This window comes from Oncorhynchus mykiss, chromosome 10, assembly GCF_013265735.2.
Source record: "Oncorhynchus mykiss isolate Arlee chromosome 10, USDA_OmykA_1.1, whole genome shotgun sequence".
In the NCBI taxonomy this organism is placed as follows: domain Eukaryota; kingdom Metazoa; phylum Chordata; class Actinopteri; order Salmoniformes; family Salmonidae; genus Oncorhynchus; species Oncorhynchus mykiss.
The window spans coordinates 71,052,511-71,073,621 of record NC_048574.1 but is presented as its reverse complement, the minus strand read 5'-3'; the positions used below and the strand labels follow the sequence as shown (position 1 = coordinate 71,073,621).

At 41.6% G+C, this 21,111-nt stretch overlaps 2 protein-coding genes and 1 non-coding gene across 4 annotated transcripts in view; 2 read left to right on the top strand and 1 right to left on the bottom strand.

Annotated features, from left to right (window-relative positions):
* Positions 1 to 8,923, top strand: part of LOC110533203 (methylcytosine dioxygenase TET2) — a 57,055-nt gene extending 48,132 nt beyond the window's left edge. The window contains exons 6-10 of the mRNA XM_036933838.1: positions 3,015 to 3,165; positions 3,285 to 3,374; positions 3,902 to 4,039; positions 4,255 to 4,612; positions 5,045 to 8,923. Coding sequence (XP_036789733.1) covers positions 3,015 to 3,165; positions 3,285 to 3,374; positions 3,902 to 4,039; positions 4,255 to 4,612; positions 5,045 to 6,465 — 2,158 coding nt within the window. The 3' untranslated portion in view covers positions 6,466 to 8,923. The remainder of the gene's footprint in view (positions 1 to 3,014; positions 3,166 to 3,284; positions 3,375 to 3,901; positions 4,040 to 4,254; positions 4,613 to 5,044) is intronic.
* Positions 8,924 to 11,188: 2,265 nt separating this feature from the next.
* LOC110497315 (inorganic pyrophosphatase) lies at positions 11,189 to 19,456 on the bottom strand. 2 transcript variants are annotated; one of them, XM_036933837.1, is made up of 12 exons: positions 19,313 to 19,456; positions 16,098 to 16,162; positions 15,357 to 15,401; positions 15,186 to 15,239; positions 14,485 to 14,604; positions 13,824 to 13,910; positions 13,175 to 13,301; positions 12,555 to 12,682; positions 12,255 to 12,340; positions 11,956 to 12,025; positions 11,776 to 11,815; positions 11,189 to 11,618 (listed from the first exon to the last, which is right to left on the bottom strand). In XM_036933837.1, the coding sequence occupies exons 1-12, from the start codon at positions 19,431 to 19,433 to the stop codon at positions 11,590 to 11,592; spliced, it is 972 nt and encodes a 323-aa protein (XP_036789732.1). In that variant the 5' UTR covers positions 19,434 to 19,456; the 3' UTR covers positions 11,189 to 11,589. The 2 variants fall into 2 exon arrangements, with proteins under 2 accessions (XP_036789732.1, XP_036789731.1); XM_036933836.1 differs by lacking the exon at positions 19,313 to 19,456 and adding an exon at positions 18,633 to 18,881.
* On the top strand, positions 12,728 to 12,803 carry trnaa-ugc. The gene has a single exon. It is a non-coding gene; the product is annotated as a tRNA-Ala (tRNA).
* Positions 19,457 to 21,111: the final 1,655 nt, after the last annotated feature.

Here is a 21,111-nt window from a genome sequence, read left to right as displayed (position 1 = left end):
AAATGTCCTCTGGTCTGATGAAACAAAAATACAACTGTTTGGCCATAATGACCATCATTATGTTTGGAGGGAAAAGGGGAACGCTTGCAAGCTGAAGAACACCATCCCAACCGTGAAGCACGGGAGTGGCAGTATCATCTGGTGGGGGTGCTTTGCTGCAGGAGGGAGTGGTGCATTTCACAAAATAGATGGCATCATGATGAAGGAAAATCACTTAGAATAGAAGCAACATCTCAGGACATCAGTCAGGAAGTTAAGTTAAAGTTAAATGGGTCTTCCAAATGGACAATGACCCCAAGCATACTTCCAAAATGGCTTAAGGACAACAAAGTCAAGGTATTGGAGTGGCCATTACAAAGCCCTGACCTCAATCCTATAAAAAATGTGTGGGCAGAACTGAAAAAGTGTGTGCGAGCATGGAGGCCTTACAAACCTGACTCAGTTACACCAGCTCTGTCAGGAGGAATGGGCCAAAATTTACCCAACTTATTGTGGGATGCTTGTGGCTACCCAAAACGTTTAACCCAAGTTAAACAATTTAAAGGCAATGCTATCAAATACTAATTAAGTGTATGTAAACTTCTGACCCACTGGGAATGTGATGAAAGAAATAAAAGCTGAAATAAATCATTCTCTCTAATAATATTCTGACATTTCACATTCTTAAAATAAAGTGGTGATCTTAACTGACCTAAGACAGGACATTTTTAATTTGATTAAATGTCAGGAATTGTGAAAAACTGAGCTTAAATGTATTTGGCTATGGTGTATGTAAACATCCGACTTCAACTGTACGTAATAAACCTTTTTTTGGAATGGTAACCGTACCACCTGGTATTTGGAAATGTATAAATTCACAGGAATGTGTTTGATTAAATATTTATTAAATATTTATACACAGGATTTAAACCTATGACAATAAATAGTGGGTGTTGATTAAGGGTTTTGACAAATGTACTTCTAGGAGGGAGCACTTGGTAAATCTAGCATGGAGTTTTATGAATAGCATTCAATGAGTTGTTCCTCTTGTCCTTGTTGTTAAAGAGTACGTGTGCCCGGTATAAAGGAGTTGTTCCTCTTGTCCTTGTTGTTAAGGAGTACATGTGTCTGATATAAAGGAGTTGTTCCTCTCATCCTTGTTGTTAAGGAGTACATGTACCTGATATAAAGGAGCTGTTACTCTCGTCCTTGTTGTTAAGGAGTACATGTGTCTGATATAAAGGAGTTGTTACTCTCGTCCTTGTTGTTAAGGAGTACATGTGTCTGATATAAAGGAGTTGTTACTCTCGTCCTTGTTAAGGAGTACATGTGCCTGATATAAAGGAGTTGTTACTCTCGTCCTTGTTGTTAAGGAGTACATGTGTTTGATATAAAGGAGTTGTTACTCTCGTCCTTGTTAAGGAGTACATGTGCCTGATATAAAGGAGTTGTTCCTCTCATCCTTGTTGTTAAGGAGTACATGTACCTGATATAAAGGAGTTGTTCCCCTCATCCTTGTTGTTAAGGAGTACATGTGTCTGATATAAAGGAGTTGTTCCTCTCGTCCTTGTTAAGGAGTACATGTGCCTGATATAAAGGAGTTGTTCCCCTCGTCCTTGTTGTTAAGGAGTACATGTGTCTGATATAAAGGAGTTGTTCCCCTTGTCCTTGTTGTTAAGGAGTACATGTGTCTGATATAAAGGAGCTGTTCCTCTCGTCCTTGTTAAGGAGTACATGTGCCTGATATAAAGGAGTTGTTCCCCTTGTCCTTGTTGTTAAGGAGTACATGTGTCTGATATAAAGGAGTTGTTCCTCTCGTCCTTGTTAAGGAGTACATGTGTCTGATATAAAGGAGTTGTTCCTCTTGTCCTTTAAAAAAAAATGGTACACAACATTGAGAGAAATAAGCTTTTTGTGCATATGGAACATTTCTGGGATTTTTACAAACACTTTACATGTTGCGTTTATATTTTTGTACAATAGCATGGACTATTGGTTAGAGCATTGGGCCAATAACCGTAACGTTGCTAGTTGGAATCCCAGAGACGACAAGGAGAAAAATCTGTTGATGTGCCTTTAAGCAAGGCACTTAAGCTTAATTGCTCTAAGATCGTGGTTGATAATGGCAGACATTGGCCATGACCTCACTCTCATAGGATGTCTCAGGGAGAATTAGCATATGCAAAAAAACACATTGCCAATACACACTGTATGTGTGAAATAGGACAAATATAAGCTCCCAACAAATATACTGAACAAAAATGTTAATGTAAAGTGTTGGTTTCATGAGCTGAAATAAAAGATCCCCTAAATGTTCCATATACACAAAAATCGTATTTCTCAAAAGTAATTGCTCAAATTTCTTTACGTCCCCATTTGTGAGCATTTCTCCCTTGCGAAGATAATTCATCCATCAGGTGTGGCATATCAAGAAGCTGAATAAACAGCATTATCTTTACACAGGGTCACCTTGTTCTGGGGAGAATAAAAGGCCACTCTAAAATGTGCAGTTTTGTCACACAAGAACAATGCCACTGATGTCTCTAATTTTGAGGGAGCGTGCAATTAGCATGCTGACTGCAGGAATGTCCACCAGAGCTGTTGCCAGAGAATTGAATGTGGATTTCTCGACCTTACACTGCCTCCAACGTCATTTGGAGAATTTGGCAGTATGTCCAACCGGCCTTTCAACCGCAGACCACATGTAGCCATGCCAGCCCAGGACCTCCACACCCGGCTTCTTCACCTGCAGGATCATCTGAGGCCAGCCGGGCAGCTGATAAAACTGAGGGTCATTTCTGTCTGTAATAAAGCCCTTTTGTGGGGAAAAACATTCTGATTGGCTGGGCCTATGCCCTCCCAGGCCCACCCATGTGAAATCCATAGATTAGGGTCTAATGAATTTATTTCAATTGACTGATTTCTTTATAAGAACTACAACTCAGTAAAATAGTTTAAATTGTTGCATGCTGCTTTTATATTTGTGTTCAGTATAATTCTATAACAGAGTTATTCCTCTCATCCTTGTTGTTTAGGAGGACGTGTGCGTGCCAGGGGCTGGACCCAGAGGCTTGTGGCGCTTCCTTCTCCTTCGGCTGTTCCTGGAGCATGTACTACAACGGCTGCAAGTTTGCAAGGAGCAAAATCCCACGCAAATTCAAGCTAACTGGGGACGACCCGAAAGAGGTGAAGCATACAGAACATAATGTATTAATAAACATATTTATTTACTGTTACTCTAATTATGCATTGCCAGTCATCAAAACAAAGCTACACTGAAATAATGTGTTTTGCTTCTCTATCAGGAAGAAAGGCTGGAGCAAAATCTTCAGAATCTGGCAACCCTAATGGCCCCCACATACAAAACCCTGGCACCAGATGCCTATCAAAATCAGGTAAGGATTTCTGGGCAACGTCCATTTATAATACTGCCAGACATTTTACATGTATAGCATTAAATCAACATTAACAACTCAACACAAGCTTTAAAAAAAATCTTACCCATAATTCATTTAAAGGGGGCCACATCCCCAACAGGAGCATATAAATGAAATTATTCATTAGCTTGAACAGTGATTAGTTTCATTTAGTGATACTGATTTTTATGCTCGTAACATAAACCCTAGTGGAATCCATGTCTTCTCTTTGCACTGAGGGTCGTGTTAAATTGGGCACGACGTAGCATAATGTTTTGCAACCACAGACGGAAATCTGTGTGTTCAGTGGATTGTACCTCCATTTTTCAAAACATTTTCAACTGAACACAAACCTGGTATTTCTGTGACATACTGGTACTTAACCCAATAACCCACATTCTCAACGCCAGATAGAACCACTTATCTACACTAGTACAGTGACTCGCCTGAGGAATGACGCCACCTGTCTGCAGACAGTGACTAACTCCCATATTGTTCATCCACAGGTGGAACATGAGCAAAGGGCGCCAGACTGCCGTCTGGGAAAGGGGGAGGGGCGACCGTTCTCCGGGGTCACCGCCTGTATGGACTTCTGCGCTCACGCTCACAGAGACCTCCACAACATGCAGGGGGGCAGCACTGTGGTAAGCCAACATCTAAATATGACAGAGCAAAATGTCAACACAGTATCAAGTGTTTTCATTTGCTAAAGAAAACAAACAAAAAAATACTGCAATAATCAGAAGATGCCTCTTCCCAGTGGATATTCAGATATAAATAAAATAACACTAGTCAAAACATTTGTAAAATGCAAACAGAGCCCTCAAGCTTGTCTCTTCCCACCCACCATCTATCCCAGGTGTGCACGCTAACCAAGGAGGACAACCGCCAGATCGGGAAGATTCCGGAGGACGAGCAGCTCCATGTGCTGCCCCTTTACAAGGCCTCACCAACGGATGAATTTGGCAGTGCAGAGGGCCAGCAGGAGAAGATCAAGACGGGCGCCATCCAGGTGCTCAATGCCTTCCGCCGCCAGATCCGCATGCTCTCCGAGCCTGCCAAGTCCTGCCGGCAGAAGAAGCTGGACGCCAAGCGGGCTGCCGCAAGCAAGAATGCCGGGGGACCGGACACGCCTTCGAAGGCAGAGAAAGCCCTACAGGCCAAGCTGAAATCTAGTAGCACTTATGAGAGCATAGCTCAGAGCACTCCTGGGACAGGTGGGTGGAGATGTACACAGTGTAGCAGGGTTCAGACACAAGACGCTAATGTAGGAGGACTATAGTGATATTTTAGAATAGAAGACACAGACGATACTGTTGTATAATGACTGGTTATATCGTACACAGTCAGTCTACAGTATTTCTTAGCATTTTATATGTTATGCTTAAGGCCCTGTGTTTTGTCACATGACTTGGATTTGAATCTTTAATTTCAAGCTTTTTCATCAAACTGTCCCATTTTATGTCAGATGGTGCACCACCATCCTCAGACAATTGCTTCATTTTTGGTGTAATTCTAATTTCTGGAAAATACTTAAAATAAAGATAAAAATCTAGGTCATGTGACATGATCACCCAAAACAGCGGGCCCTAGTTAAGCTGCCTGTTTCTAAAACGTGAAAACGTGTTTCCATCGCTCTCTTCTCCCAGGTCCAAATCCAGGCGCCATGGGAACGACCCCCCAGCCACCAGGTCAGCCACCAGGTCACCCCCTCGGCACCCACCTCCAGCAACTCCAGCACCAGAACGCCCTTCACGCCTTCCCTGGATCCCCCCATCCAGCCAGCCCCTACGCCGGCTTCCCCAACCACCCTTTTCAAAGCACTTCCAAGCCAGGTAGCATGTACCCCCAGCCACCAGCCTCAGCAAGCCCTTACCCCTCCCCTTTGCACATACCCACCTCTTACATGAATGGGTCGAATCCACCAAGCTCTTATCCCAGCCCCATGACTCCAGGTAGTCCCTACCCGGGTTACCAGTGTAACGGAGGTTCGCCCTTAGACAACTACCACCCTTACTACACCTCGAACCCAAAGCACCTGGACATGTACCGGCAACAGAGGCCAGGAGTGCTTTACCCCGACATGCAGCAGCAGTATGGTGCGCACCAACGCTATGGGGTCAACTACCCTCCGCAGTATGGTGAGCCCGGTTTACAGATCAATGGTTACAGCAACTGTAGCAGCATGAGGTCTGGCATCCACCCCATGAGCCCCTACGGTCCCCCCTCGTACGGTCCCAACGGTGCCCCCGATGCCCAATACCTGGATGCGCTCTCCAGGCCGCCCTCAGCCCACCACCCAGGGCTGGATTATGCAGCAGCAGTAAGCAAAGGCAATCAGTTTGGTGGGTACCCCAATCCCTACCTCTCCCAGAGCACCAAAATGTTCCCCCCGGGCGGCCCCCAGGACCCTTTCTGTATGCAAGTCAAGACCGAGATGGGTCTCCAAAGCCCGTGCATGACACCCACGCAACCAGGTTTCCCAGGGCTCCCCAACGAACACCTGCACGGGGGTTCCCCCATGATCAAGCAGGAGCCCAGGTCGGGTCCGCCAACGCCCACCACACCCAAGGAGAAGCCGGCCATGTGGTCCGACAACGAGCACAACTTCCTGGATCCGGAGATCGGTGGGGTGGCTGTGGCGCCCAGTCATGGCTCCATCCTCATCGAGTGTGCCAAGCGGGAGATGCATGCCACCACGCCACTAAAAAACCCCAAACGCAACCACCCCACTCGCATCTCCCTGGTGTTTTACCAGCACAAGAACATGAACGAGGCGAAGCACGGCCTGGCGCTGTGGGAGGCCAAGATGGCCGAGAAGCAACGGGAGAAGGATGAGGACGCCGAGAGGACCGGGGCCGAGGGCGCCACAGTGACGCCCAGCAAGAGCACTAAGAAGGGAGCGAAGAGGGAGCACCCGGAGCTGTCAGAGCAGCAAGGGGAGCCGCCGTACAAGCGCTTCATCCAGACCCTCATGGAGAGGTCCATGTCGTGCACCACAAACACCTACGTCAACACGTCACCCTACGCTTTTACCAAGGTCACAGGGCCGTACAGCCGCTTCATCTAGACAAGAGATATTCATACTGTTCTGTAGGGTTCACTCACGAGGAATAACACTGAGAATTAAAACTCACGGTGCTACACTGACGGTGCTATCTTAAAACCTCAAGCTGAAGCACCACTAGCCTCAAAACACAGAGCATCCTCTCTCTCCTGACTGCAAGCAACAGTGTCAGAAGAACACACAGCGTGGGTGGAGAAGGAACTTGATCAGTTGGAAGTCGTACCATGTTATAGAGTACATCAGGTTTGTCACCTCTTGAAAGTTCGGACCTTACCGATTGGTTGGTTGACCCCCCTCTACTAAGGAAGTCTTGAAAGTTCGGACCTTACCGATTGGTTGGTTGACCCCCCTCTACTAAGGAAGTATTTATTGTCTGGTTACTTTTACAAGATACACACTGTTAACGTTTCTCGGGTGCTTTGCAGGTCCAGTACATCAGGACTTCTATATTTACTGGAAACAATGTTTCTTTTGGTGGCTTTAATTTTCTAATTAAGCGTTTAAACATAGTTTTTTATATATATAATCTTGACATACTGTAAAAAAACACTGAACTTTGTGGACACACCACATTAACGGTGCTAAAAGTGGAGTGTGTCTTTATGATACCGTTTTGTTCAAACGTCTTCATGTTTGAACCAAATCAGTTTGCATAGATAAACGCGTTTCTCCAGATGATTTGTGTGAAAATGGATGAAACTGAAAATACTGTACAAAATCGACAAAATATCAGCAAAAAAAAAGCACTTTTGATATTGAAGGTGAAATATTTTGATAATACCTTCAGATCAGATCATTGGTGCAAAAACGTCTACAGTTACAACAAAGGAATTATTTTCAAGACATGAAATTGATAGATTTATCACAAAAACTTGATTTAAATTACTGTAGCCTACCTGTATAACAGTAAGAATATCATGCCAATCGAATTTGTACATTTTACTTCCTGGTGCTTTCAGTTTCACAATTGTTACCATGTCCTTTACATTGTAAATGGAGCCATTCTAAAAGGGTGCATTTTTAGACGGTAATGTTTGAACAACAAAACATGTGATTCTGGCATATTCTCTCAAGGGTTATTTACTTTGTCAGCAACTGTTTCAGAGTTCTTGACCACAGGTTCACAGAAAAAAACTGAATTGTGCATATATTACGTGTTGTCATGCGACTGTTGTGTTTTGTGAACATGTTCCTTTACCTTTCTTTGGTGTAGGACATGAAACAGGGTTAGCTCAAATGTCAGTTTCACGGTTTCGAAGGCAGCTGGCTTGCTGTGGTTGATCTTTAAATAATTGTAATCTAGTTGTACGATAAAAGATTAGATTTGTACAGTAAATTAATTACTCTTTTTTTTAACGCTTTAGGATTTGAGTGTTGTAAAGAAAAAGTTATATTTCTTTGGGTTTGAACTGATTTTAATGACATATGGTGCTACTCAACCTGCTATGTGAACACATAATGTGAGACCCTAAGGGCGTTGAGAAGGCTAATGAATGATGTACAGTTAAAGTACCTACTTGCCATATACCTCAGAACTAGTTTGGCAATATTACAGGAGCATGACACAAAGGCATTTCTTTCTCCTTCCTTTGTTGTCACTTTCAAAAAAAAGTTAACTACAATAACAGACTTCAGGCCACCACCAAGGCTGAGTTCATTGCTTACTGCTTTCTTCATGCTCGATCTACTAGGAAGAATTACTTGAACTTTAAGCTTTGATATAATAGCAAAATCAGGGATATTTCAACTCATTTCTGTACATTCATCTAGTTTTCCTCTCATTCAGCGATTTGCCTCCATCTTGAATCCCAATGAATTACTTAAGAGTACCAGTCAGAAGTTTGGACACACCTACTCATTCAAGGGTTTTTCTTTATTTTTATTATATTCTACATTGTAGAATAATAGTAAAGACATCAAAACTATTGAATAACACATATGGAATCATGTAACAACCAAAAAAAGTGTGAAAAAAATCAACATATATTTTATATAGCCACAATTTGCCTCGATGACAGCTTTGCACACTCTTGGCATTCTCTCAACCAGCTTCATGAAGTAGTCACCTTGGAATGCACTTCAATGAACAGGTGTGCCTTGTTAACAATTGTGGAATTTCAATATTATGATAAGAACAGCTCAAACAAGGAAAGGAAAATGACAGTCCATCATTACTTTAAAACATGAAGGTCAGTCAATCCGGAAAGTTTATTCAAGTGCAGTCGCAAAACCATCAAGCACTATGATGAAACTGGCTCTCATGAGGACCGCCACAGGAAAGGAAGACCCAGAGTTACCTCTGCCGCAGAGAATAATTTCATTAAGAGTTACCGGCCTCAGAAATTGCAGCCCAAAAAAATGCTTCACAGAGTTCAGGTAACAGACACATCTCAACATCAACTGTTCAGAAGAGACTACATGAATCAGGCCTTCATGGTCAAATTGCTGCAAAGAAACCACTACTAATGGACACTAATAATAATAATAATAATAATAATAAATAAGAGACTTGCTTGGCCCAAGAAACATGAGCAATGGACATTAGACCAGTGGAAATCTGTCCTATGGTCTGATGAGTCCAAATTTGAGAGTTTGGGTTCCAACCGCCATGTCTTTGTGAGACGAAGAGTAGGTGAATGGATGATTTCTGCATGTGTGGTTCCCACCATGAAGCATGGAGGAGGATGTGTGTGCCAACAATGGCTCAGCATATGTTGGAACTCCTTCAAGACTCCTTCAAGACTGTTGGAAAAGCATTCCAGGTGAAGTTGGTTGAGAGAATGCCAAGCGTGTACAAAGCTGTCATCAAGGAAAAGGGTGGATACATTGAAGAATCTAAAATATATATTTTGATTTGTTTTACACTTTTTTGGTTACTACATGATTCCATGTGTTATTTCATTGTTTGTCTTCACTATTATTCTACAATGTAGAAAATAGTAAAAATAAAAGAAAAACCCTTGAATGAGTAGGTGTGTCCAAACTTATGACTGGTACTGTATACACACACCCTTAAAGTCACCGGCACATCTGAGCTAACAGGTAACAGTTGAGATGATAAAAAAGAAGAAACCTGCACACTGCTCTTGCTAGAATCACCGCTCTTAAGCTTTACGTATCGGCCTCAAGGCTTGTCAGAGCTTTCGTCAGAACCATCTGATGAAGGCCTTGATACTGATATGTATAAAGCTTAATAAAGAGCAGTGATACTAGCAAGAGCAGTGTGTGGGTTTCTCCCCCCCCCCCTCATAAATACACACACTTAAAAAACAGAAAACTAAACTTTATCAGCAAAGATATGGCATTGACGACCTGCGTTTTTCTTTTTTGTACTTATTCTTTAGCTAGTAGATTGGTGGTATACTTATGCTTTAGCTAGTAGATTGGTGGTATACTTTTGAAGTAAATTTGAACATACAATATGCACTGAATTGATTAAAGGGAAATTATGGCATTGACAAGGTAAAGAGCGATGCGGTCGCTTTTACTGTGAGGCAAGACCAGGGCAGTTATGATGCTAGATGACGCACATCTGTGTGCCTGTGTATAGTTTAATAGTGAAATGTATTTATAACCACTAAACAATTATATTACGATTATCTCTCTCCATTTGATTTGAATGATATATGATGAGGCAACGGTTATTTCTGAGTGACAACCCCCCCACTCTAACATTTATACTATCGTTTTCCCAAAGCACTTCCTTTCTTTTCAGAAAAAAAAACAATGTAATAAAATATTACAAAACATTTTATTTAAGATAAGAAAATCAGTAGATTATTGTAAATGTGTTTAAAATAAATTATGCCACATTGTACATACCATGTGTTTGTATTACGGAAATACAATTGTTGATTTTTAATAACAACCTACTATTGTAATATGTTAAAAGGTGTAGGTTTCTTGTAATTTTGTCAAATGTACCCACGGCCCATGTTTCTATCAGCAATCTTCTTTCAAATCTATCGTTTAGTCTTTTCCAGGTTCACAGGACGTTCAGTTAAGATAATGTTCCTGGGTTTTGTAGATTGCCGCACTCACTGTCAAAAAACAGCAATGTTTACAGCTCTAAGGTTCCTGTTAGCTAAAGTCACTTAATAGTTTTTTGTAAAGGATTGCAGTTTCTGTGAAAAAAAAGAATAGAACATTCTAATGTTGAATTTCAGTGTACAGGACCCAGCGACAGTAGCAGGTTGTGGTTGTGAAAAGGAGTGTCTGAGACATAGCGGGTGACGAGCATAGCCATACTTGAAAAGCTTCAGAGTGTTGGAGTGTGATTCAACATTACTTGAATGACTTTGAGCTTGACTAACGCACGAGAGTGCACAGCTCTTATGTTAAGCTAGCAGTTTAATATACACGTGTTGGTATTTCTGCTGTTCGAGACACTAAAATTTTTTAAATGTTTTGTTATTTTCTGCCTCCGTCTTTTTTTGTTACTGCTTCCCTTGTTCCCCTTTAAGGTTGGTATGCTAAACATGGAATTAAGAATGTTATAATGCTGTAAGTATTGTAATGTACTGAATGCAGTTTATTTGAAAGCTGTTTATGATATCATTCCTGATATTGCTGAGATGTGGGTGTTTTTAATAAAATTTATATTTATTTAAAGCACGTTTTAAGTTTCACATCTAGTTGTCATTTGAATTTGAGTGGTTCAAATATTTATTTTGGTCTGCATGTTTGTGAGTGGAAATGTTGTTGATGTCAATCGAAGGCACCACCATGCGTCTCACACCTGGAGGCTTTTATTTATCAAAAGAAGGTGGATCGAACCATTGGATACCTTACAAAGAAAACTGTGCAAATGTACTTTTCGAATTGAGAAATTATGAATATCAAAGAATGTTTTCTTATTTCAATAGCATACAACCCATTACTGAAATGCACTTTGGCACTTTTAAATAAAATACAACAGGCCTGTCTGTCTGTACAAGAACATCAGTCTCAAACATAATGCAATAAAACATGATATAATCATTTACAAATTTAGATGGGAATAACCAAATCAGCTGAATACTAAAACATTTGCAGTAACAATAGAAACAAATACAGTACTTGAAGTGCTTCATTTGAACATTGGACAAAAGTTCTCCGCTTTTTACGTCGCAGGACTTCAGTCCAGAATCACTTGGAAAGGAAATGCCACTTGTCCACTGTAACAGACAATAGTGGAGATCAATGTGACATTAAAAAAGGGAACGTAATATAGACACATATAATATGAATATATGTATTTCTTATTTCTTGTCAATTCAATCATGTGGCTAAAATGGGTCTCATTGTCAAGCAAGTCAGTCACTTGATACATACCTTCTGGAGGTACAGGAAGTGCCTCGCCACCCGCAGGAGCCTAAGGAGGAAACACAGGATATGATGTCACAAGACTATCAGATCCAAACGTGATACTAAGAATGCTCCTGACGACATTGCTTGAAAACACAAAGCTTAGTTGTAGTTACAGCACACACAGAGCTGAACTGATATTCTCACCAATTTGACCACATTGCAGGCGTCCTCCCCAGTGAATTTGAAAGGGCTCTCGCAGACAGAGACGTTTTTACTGTTGTTAAAGAAGAAACTTAGGTCATTATCAAGCAACACACAAAAATCAAGAACATATAATGCAGGCTTATTGTAATTCCATAAGGGGGGCTGGAGGGCTATTAGCTGACCGACCACATGAGCAGTGTATTATGTGTAACGTAGGATGAAACACACACACACACACACACACACCCCCTAGTGGGCTAACACACCCTGCTGGGATAACACACACACACGCTCCTCACCAATCTATCTCGCCACCATTAGTCTGCTTCTGCACCAGTGCCCTCCAGTGCTCGTGAGTGGACTTAATGACCTCCATAGCAAAGTCCTAAAGAGGAGGAGGAATGGAGGGAGACAAAGGACAATAGAGAGAAACTAATAATTTGCTATCCCTGGGGAAGGGAATGCACCATCAGAGTCCCTCCTATTAAAGTAACTACCATGGCACTGGACTAGAACACTTTCAGGACAATAGTACGACACATACCAGCTATTATGCTTTAATATATAGTATGTGGCCCTAATGGAGAAACTCTATGTACCTTGTCTTTGAACTGTCCATTGAACGCAAACTGGTTTTCGGGCTTGCCGTCTGGCACCTTGTATTTTTTAAACCAGTCGACCGTGGCCTCCAAATGACCCGATCTGCTCTTACGGACATCCTCGATACCTGAGGAGAATACAAGGGAGCACACTGTGATTCTAAACATATGCTGGTCCTGTGTGGCTCAGTCGGTAGAGCATGGTGCTTGCAACGCCAGGATTGTGGGTTCGATTCCCACGGGGGACCAGTATATGACAAATGTGTACACTCACTACCGTAAGTCACTCTGGATAACAGCGACTGCTAAATTACAAAAATGTAACACACTAGGTTAATGGATACTGTGCTACAGATAATTTGTCTAAGGCTGGGTTTACACAGGCAGGCCAATTCTGATCATTTTTCCACTAATTGGTATTTTGACCAGTCAGATCCAATCTTTAGACATCAGATCATGTTCAAATCTGATTGGTCAAAAGACCAGATTTTTTTTTATAGCACTAATTGGATTGAATTGGGCTGCCTGTGTAAACGGAGCCTAATATGTGTTCGACGTGTTTAAAATGTCTACTACAGCAGTGATGTTCTGAAGTACTGTAACAAGTTCCTAAGACTGACTGTTAAGGCTGGGGGCCTCTGGGTCGTCAGCGTTGATGGCTATCAGCTTCCAGTCTGTCTCTCCCTCGTCGATCATGGCCAGGACCCCCAGCACTTTCACCTGGATCACCTGACCTGGGGAACACACCTGCAGGACACCGATAAGAAGACAGACAACTCCTCAGGTAAAAGTACAATATACATGACATGTTATACATTAACATGTATTACATTATACGTTCCACGAGTTACTTTATATACATATTATAATCTGGGTGGTTTAAGCTCTGAATACTGATTGGCTGACAGCCGTGGTATATCAGACCGTATACCATGGGTATGACAAAACATTTATTTTTACTGCTCTTATTACATTGGTAACCAGTTTATAATAGTAATAAGGCACCTCTGGGGTTTGTTGTATATGGCCAATATATCACAGCTAAGGGCTGTGATATATATACTCTGCGTTGCGTCGTGCTTAAGGACCGCCCTTAGCCATGGTATATTGGCCATATACCACGGCTCGTCTGGCCTTATTGCTTCATTTTAATATGTCTAGACACATATTGCTGGTAAATGAACTATTAACTGACTTAATTAACTTTCATACATACAAGTAATGTTATTATTCTTGGATATGACTTAGCCAAAGTCTAGATCGTCTTACTAGCGTGCCGATTTCGCAGACGTCTATGGGGTCGTTGTCACCGCAGCACTTGGTGTCCTTGTCTGTGTGGTTCGGGTCTTCCCATGTCTGTTTCAACACGAGAAGAGACAGCACTAACAACATTCTCCCTGTAAACACTGTTTGTATACCGTCATTTCGAACATCGTGAGATGAACTGTCAAATTTGTTGAGCCGACCACAGTGCATCATTCTCAGCCAGTGGGGAGAGCAGCAGACAATAATAATAAGTAATGGGAAAATCAATGATGTCCGCGGGGCAGGCTGCTTAATGCACTCGTATATGAAAACGCTCAGGGCCACACGCTGTGGATTTCACCAACAAGACCCATTTTATGAATTGTGAAGTGTTTTCCATGTATCCGCCTGTATTAGTCATTCACTTTGGCCAAATCAATACTGCCGGAGGATGAAAGAAGAAATGCATTACTGGCAGTCGAGTTTCCACTGAGACGTTCTAGTGTTTCCGCTGAAGGACTAGCGAATAGGGTTAACAATGGGATAGATGTCCATTTAGAATCTCTCCAGTTGTTGATTTTGTTCAACTCTGGAAGAAAACAGAGGGATGGTGAAATACGTAACATGACAGAAGGATGATCAACTCCGTAACGCAACAGCAGGATGATCAACTCAGAGGTCTCACCTGTGGGAGCGCCCCGTAGTTCCAGATGTAACCTTTATGAGGAAACACGTTGGCCACGTATCGGAGTTTGCCCTTCTTCATATCCTGCTTGATTGGGTTCAGTGGTTCCTTGGTTGCAATCTAAAAGAAAGATGCATAATTAACACACGATGACAGTCTAAACTTGGGTCAGCAGTTTACCATCTTGAGACAGTGACATCAGAAGGGCGTCCATTTTAAAATCCTCATAAAATAAATAGTACCCACAAACCCAGTTTGCACTTTCATTCTCCTCTACTATTCCATCAGCTGCCACTGCTGGAGACTGTAAGATGACCTTTCCATCAACTTTCAAAGTTCACACAGCTCCAGCTCTCTCTCACTCTGCCTGAAGTGCTTAAATATCATTAACAAGTTGCCTGGTGCAAGGACATCATTATAAATTAAGGGAAGATGATATTTATAGGACCTTTCTTTTTAAGACAGATGCATTATTAATCTATTGTCTGGCTGTTTCTAGTCAGAGACCAGTGTGCTAACATGTCAGAAAGCTCTCAACGATGTTTGGATCAGTCAATGAGGGACAACAAACCTCGACGGACAAAAGTCGACCGTCTTTCTTTATGTCGGTGGTTGTCTCAGATTCTCATGTAATTTGGACACACCATAGTATTAGATTAATACTTAAAGAAACATTGACAGGCTCCCGAAACAATACTTGCCTCCATTTTGGCATTGGACCATCGAGGCACCTCCACAACCATGTTATACAGAACCTGTAAAACAAAATATGAACTATATCAAAGATAATATAATCAGGGCGTTCAGCATTCATTAAAGAGATTCAATTGTTTTGCTTAGTTTGTAGTAGAGATGTCAGCATGAGCAAATACCTCATTGTCATTCTTCTTCAGTTTTTTAGATGGCACATCATTTTCCTTCAGTAAGACACAAATGACATTAATAATAAAGACATATTTGGTAGACCTACACAATATCTGACATCACGTACGAGGTTCCAGACACTAACAGTAGACTGCCTCACAGGAAAAATACCCAGCAAGTGAGGTGCTACAAAATGGCTAGACATTTGCAGGTCACCTTACTATTGACAAACCCGCTGAGAAGTATGCGTAACCTTTACATATTCAATAAACATATTTCTTTGTCAGATAAAATCATGCTTTTTCAAAGATTTTCTGTCTAAGCCAGGGGTGTCAATCTCATTCCAAGGACGGCCGAGTGTCTGCGGGTTTTTGTTTTTTCCTTTCAGTTAAGACCTAGACAACCAGGTGAGGGGAGTTCCTTACTAAATCAGTGACCTTAATTCATCAATCAAGTACAAGGGTGGAGCAAAAACCCGCTGACACTCAGCCCTCCTTGGAATGAGTTTGACACGTGTTCTTAGCACTTGAAAGCACCAAAAATCAATGACAATGTATGTGGTTTCTGTTTGAAAATGCCTGCCTAAAAGGTTCCATACTCACACCCATTATAATTTCCACATGCAAAAAGGAAAAATGGAAACATTGACTCGTTCCTTGCACCACATAGACCGGTTTCATAAAAGCTACAACAACCAAGTAAGAACAGAGCCAGATTGAACAAAATGTGTAGCACCATCGAGAGCATACCTGATCTCCATTGGCGATAAGTGGAATATCATGAAAGGGAGAGATGTATTTCCCGTCAGAGGTTTCTAGAAGAAAACAGAAACACATGCAAAGTAAATTGACTGACGTACTGTAATCATTCTCAAACCTTTCTGGAACTGTTGGTATACCGCAAGTGCTTGATGCAACATCTATAGTGTTACTAGGTGCCAGTGGCAGTCGGTGCCATTTAAGATGGGGAGGATTTTTATTTATCAGTTAATAACAAATTCTTATTTACAATGATGGCCTACCCCGGCCAAACCCTAACGACGCTGGGCCAATTGTGCACCGCTCTATGGGACTACCTATCAGGGCCGGATGTGATACAGCCTGGAATCGAACCAGGGTATGTAGTGACGCCTCTTGCACTGAGATGCAGTGGCACTCGGGAGCCTGACATTTTTTAAGGATGATTTTTTAAAATTTTATTAACATGGCCTTTTCTATTAGAGCATATTGGATAACATCGATAAGTTAGGCTATACATGACTCACACTTTCCCTGTGATGAGGCTGCTACAACCTAGCCAATGCATAAAAGTTTACAACGTATATCATTTTCAGTAATCAAGGTGACAGACAGTGACACATTCAATCCCACCTTGCCTGCATCTAGCTGATCTAGGGAATAATCATTAGTCCAACAGTCACAAATGTGTTATTTTTATCCACGTTCCGTTTGCTTCTATTTAAGAAATTATTCAACAGAATCGGCGTAATGAATACACCCGATCACACAGAAACAGTTCACTTTCACAGCGCCCACATAAAAGCAGCATGATCCCATTGATGTTTTATATATATGTATATAATTCCTTCTTGTAACCATCTCCTCCTCTCATCTTTTCCCTTCGCTTATGGACTTCAGTGCACAACAAATCAGCTGTCTGTGACCAGGCAAAAAAAATATTTCCAAGCTAAACCTTCATATCATGACCACTACAACCGCTACACACAGCCTACATCCTTGTCATGTCACGTTCAACATAGTGGCTAGAACTAACGTGTTAGTAAACCTGCTAGCTACAATCATGCAGTACAGTGTACAGTCAGAAAGCAGTTTAGCAGTTACACTGGAGGATGTACCCAGAGGAGGATGTGAACTAGCTGTCCTCCGGCTACACCATGGCGCTATCCTACAGAGTGCTGCTGAGGCTACTGTAGACCTTTATTGCAGAACTGTGTTTAAAAAGTAAATTATTTGGTGACATGTGAACATATCTAGCATAATTATCTAGAAATGGATAACTTTAATGTTTCACTATTTTTATTGAAATTCCCTGAGGACGGTCCTCCCGAGGAGCTTCCACTGGTAGGTACAGAAAATGTAAGGCCCCTACACAGAAAAATGTAGCAATGCAATAGTGTTCCACTTTAACACTTCAAAAAGGTTAACTACACCCCTTTTCACCCACATTTTCATTATAATACCAGTGTCAACGTGTGAAAACTGAGCATTTCTACATTTTGTAGGAAAAAAAAAATATATAAAGTTAGTTCTACCTGATGACATGATCAAAAGTTCATATTTGCAGTGATGTGAGGAGCAATAAAATATCCTCTATTGGAAAATCACTATTTTACTTTTAAATCCTACCCTGTGATGTCACAGAGAAGTATTGTTTTTGGACCTTTCTTCTTATCTTAAAGCACAGGTCATAGTAACACACTGTTTCACATGTAGAAACGAGTTTGGTGATGGAGATGTTGAACATGGCAGAGTTGCCCTTTAAGTAACATTTTAAACCGACAGGTGTGACCACTCACTCGCTCTCTGTAAATGAGTGTATTTCTTATCAGGAGGAGTTCACACTAAAGACAACATGCCCTACCCCCTCAATGGTTATAACTGTCAGACGGGTGACACTGACCTATATGGACAGAGGTCCACAAAGCAAATTTAAAACGGAATACCCCATCAATGTCTTCTGCAATGAAAACATTCAATGGGGTCCTGTCTTTAAACCTGCCATTGTTAATGTCACACTGGAGCACATTTTAACAACCCATATATACCATAGAAAGAAAATAGTATTTCAAATTGGACTTAATTATATATCAGTCCTGTACTTGTAATGTGACAGCCTACCAGCTAGACCGTATAAAAAGCGAAAACGGATGACTTTGTGGCGACTTGTAACAAGTCTCCAAAGACAGAACACGTGACAAAGGTAAAGGGAACAGCAACATTGTAGCCACCAAAAACACGTCCTTTCAAAATTCAAGAGCTCTGTAATTGGAAAGTGTTGCAGCTAATAGTATTTAAATGTAGCGTTAATCCAACAACATGTTAGACCTATTATTGTGGGTGTTTTTCAGTCAGAACACGGCTCACAACTTGAAATGTGTCGAATGCAACCATGCCACGCGGCCATAATTGTAAATTACCAAACCAGCTGTGAAATATGTATCCTTAGCTAATACCGTACTATTTACCCTAACTAACGGTCACGTTTTGGTCGTCGGTGAAGGAATGAGCTACCATGTCTTGCATGGTGGTAGGCTAATAACTTACTAAAATATATCCTGTAGTCAGAGGAGTTCGGTCGTCCTCGCTCTTCGGTTTGATAATGCATCGTTTTTATCAGATATGAGGTAATTGCTTGTGTGACAAGCTCGCTTTTAAAGGCAGTATGCGAACCAAGAAATGCCGATGTGTACCATAGCGAAGAGCGCAGAAGCATGATAGTGGCTTCTTTTCATTTAGTTCCTGCTTCCCGTTGAGTATTTCCCCACGTCGATGCTGCGTTGCTCCTGAATGTGTTCCTACCTTATCGTTTACCGCCCCCTATCTTCAGCCAAGGTCATTCCTCAAGGGAAGGAGAACATGGAAGACGGAGACCTTTGCCAAAAGAAAATGGCTGACATCCATTAATGGGAGAATGTAGACTTGTCTTGTGTTGGTCGACGTGGCTTTATCTGTTGATGTGTTGAATCACATTTTTGTTCGTAATAGCGAATACAGTGCAGCCAAGACAACCCCTGTTTAACATTACATACATGGGCACTAATTGGGCCCAAATACTCAAGCAATCACTTTCTCATCCTCAAGTGATATGTGCAGCTATTGACAAACAATTGATGATTGGTGGTATTACCTTATTTTTCTTTGATTACAAAGATCTCTTCAACAACAAAAAGAATATGACTATTTATGACACACTACATGACCTTTGGGAGGTGCTGAACTCTGACCTTGGCGGGGGCTTCTTGAGGTCGATGTCAGAGTAGAGGGCGAGCTCACTAAGTTGTTCCTGTGTAGCATGAAAACGTTATGCAGGTTGGCCCTGTTCACCACCATCTTGGAAAAGGTCATAGACTGATATTAATAAAAAAATATATGGGCTAGAAAATTTTTAAAAAGTACAATAAAAAATACAATTACAGACATGGGGTCTTCATTACGCCGATTCTGTTGCAAAACATTTGTTTTTTCATAGTTAGGCTACTAATTACACATTAAGTGGGTGGTTCGAGCCCTGAATGCTGATTCGCTGAAAGCCACAATAGCAATATGGCACTCGGGGGTTTGTGCTATATGGCCAATATACGGCTAAGAGCTGTATCCAGGCACTCTGCATTACGTTGTGCGTAACAACAGCCCATAGCTGTGGTATATTGGCCATATACCACACCCCCTCGTGCCTTTGCTTAAATAACACATTCATACCATTTCATTCCACAATGGTAGTTTCTTAGGCTATATTGTAGGCTAATGTCCAGTTTTCCTTTAAAGCTGTGACACTGACAACTCAAGACCTTCAAATCCCCAGCAGCCAATCTTCTAGCTGTCTAATCTGCCCACTAGTTTCTGAACCTCCTTCAAGTGACGGGGTCCTCCTTATGGCCACCATAGTAACGGCCCTATCTGGCTTTGTAGCGCCCTAACTTTTGTGTTTCTCATCTCTAGCACATGCTGAATGGTGTAATGGTTCTGGATGCTAGTAATTAAGCTGGCGAAGCCACAGAGACCAAAGTCCTTATCTGCTGTTTTTGTGCCCAGCGAGCGTTCTTCGATAAACAAACACCCACACCAGCCATTTCATTGTTTCTCCCTCCCCTCAGTCTTCTTTTATTGTCATATTGCCTCTGCAGGTTGTTCAAACAAAAGATGCACACATCAGTGCTATAAACACCAGCGGGCGGTGGGCTAAGCTGCACCCGTCCTTGGTTTGAAATCTCAAAGTGTATCCATGTTCATAAATAGACTATTGACGTACACAAACACAATCACACACATACATACACAGATATGGACAAAGTAGTCCCTTTTCAGGTTTAGAAGAAGTGACTGCTAAATGCTAACTACTGCTCACATAAGCTGGTAGCATAGCTAGCATAGAGAAATCGGTGGTGGTAATGCAGTTCATTGGTGACGATGACATGAACATGTATTGGGGTTGACATCCATACAAGTATTATACACTGATTTATACCTCAATATAGTGTGAAATACACATGTAAACAATAGCCTAAATGTAGGCACATTTTGCTGGGGGGCAATGAGGAGATGTGGGATCTTTCCCCACACGTTTCCATGGCATTTCCATTGTTCTGGTCGAGTTCCATTGACCTCTTTACCGCATTTATTGTGTGTTTTATCTTGAGTTTGTGTGTTTGTTTGTATAGGGAGATGTGACTCACTTCTTGACAATCCCTTTCTCTCATGTGTGAAGTCATTGTAGCCAGTCTATCTTTGAGCAGCATAGCAGCCCCATGCCAAGCCGGAACCTCAGTCCACACCCACGGTTACCTAACTTCCACAAGCTCCCCCAGGGCATGTGAACTTCAGCAGACTGAACAGGCTTGGCACACAAGGGGAAAGTATTATTCTGGACTAAAAACATGTCATTCAACCTGATGTGTAATATTTACTATGTGTATTTGAATACTCTGAGTCGACGTTACAGTGCATTTTGTAACTTTAGTGTAGGTCACTGTGTTGACCTTGATTAAAAAAATAAGTCAAGTGATTAAATATCATGCATGTGCCT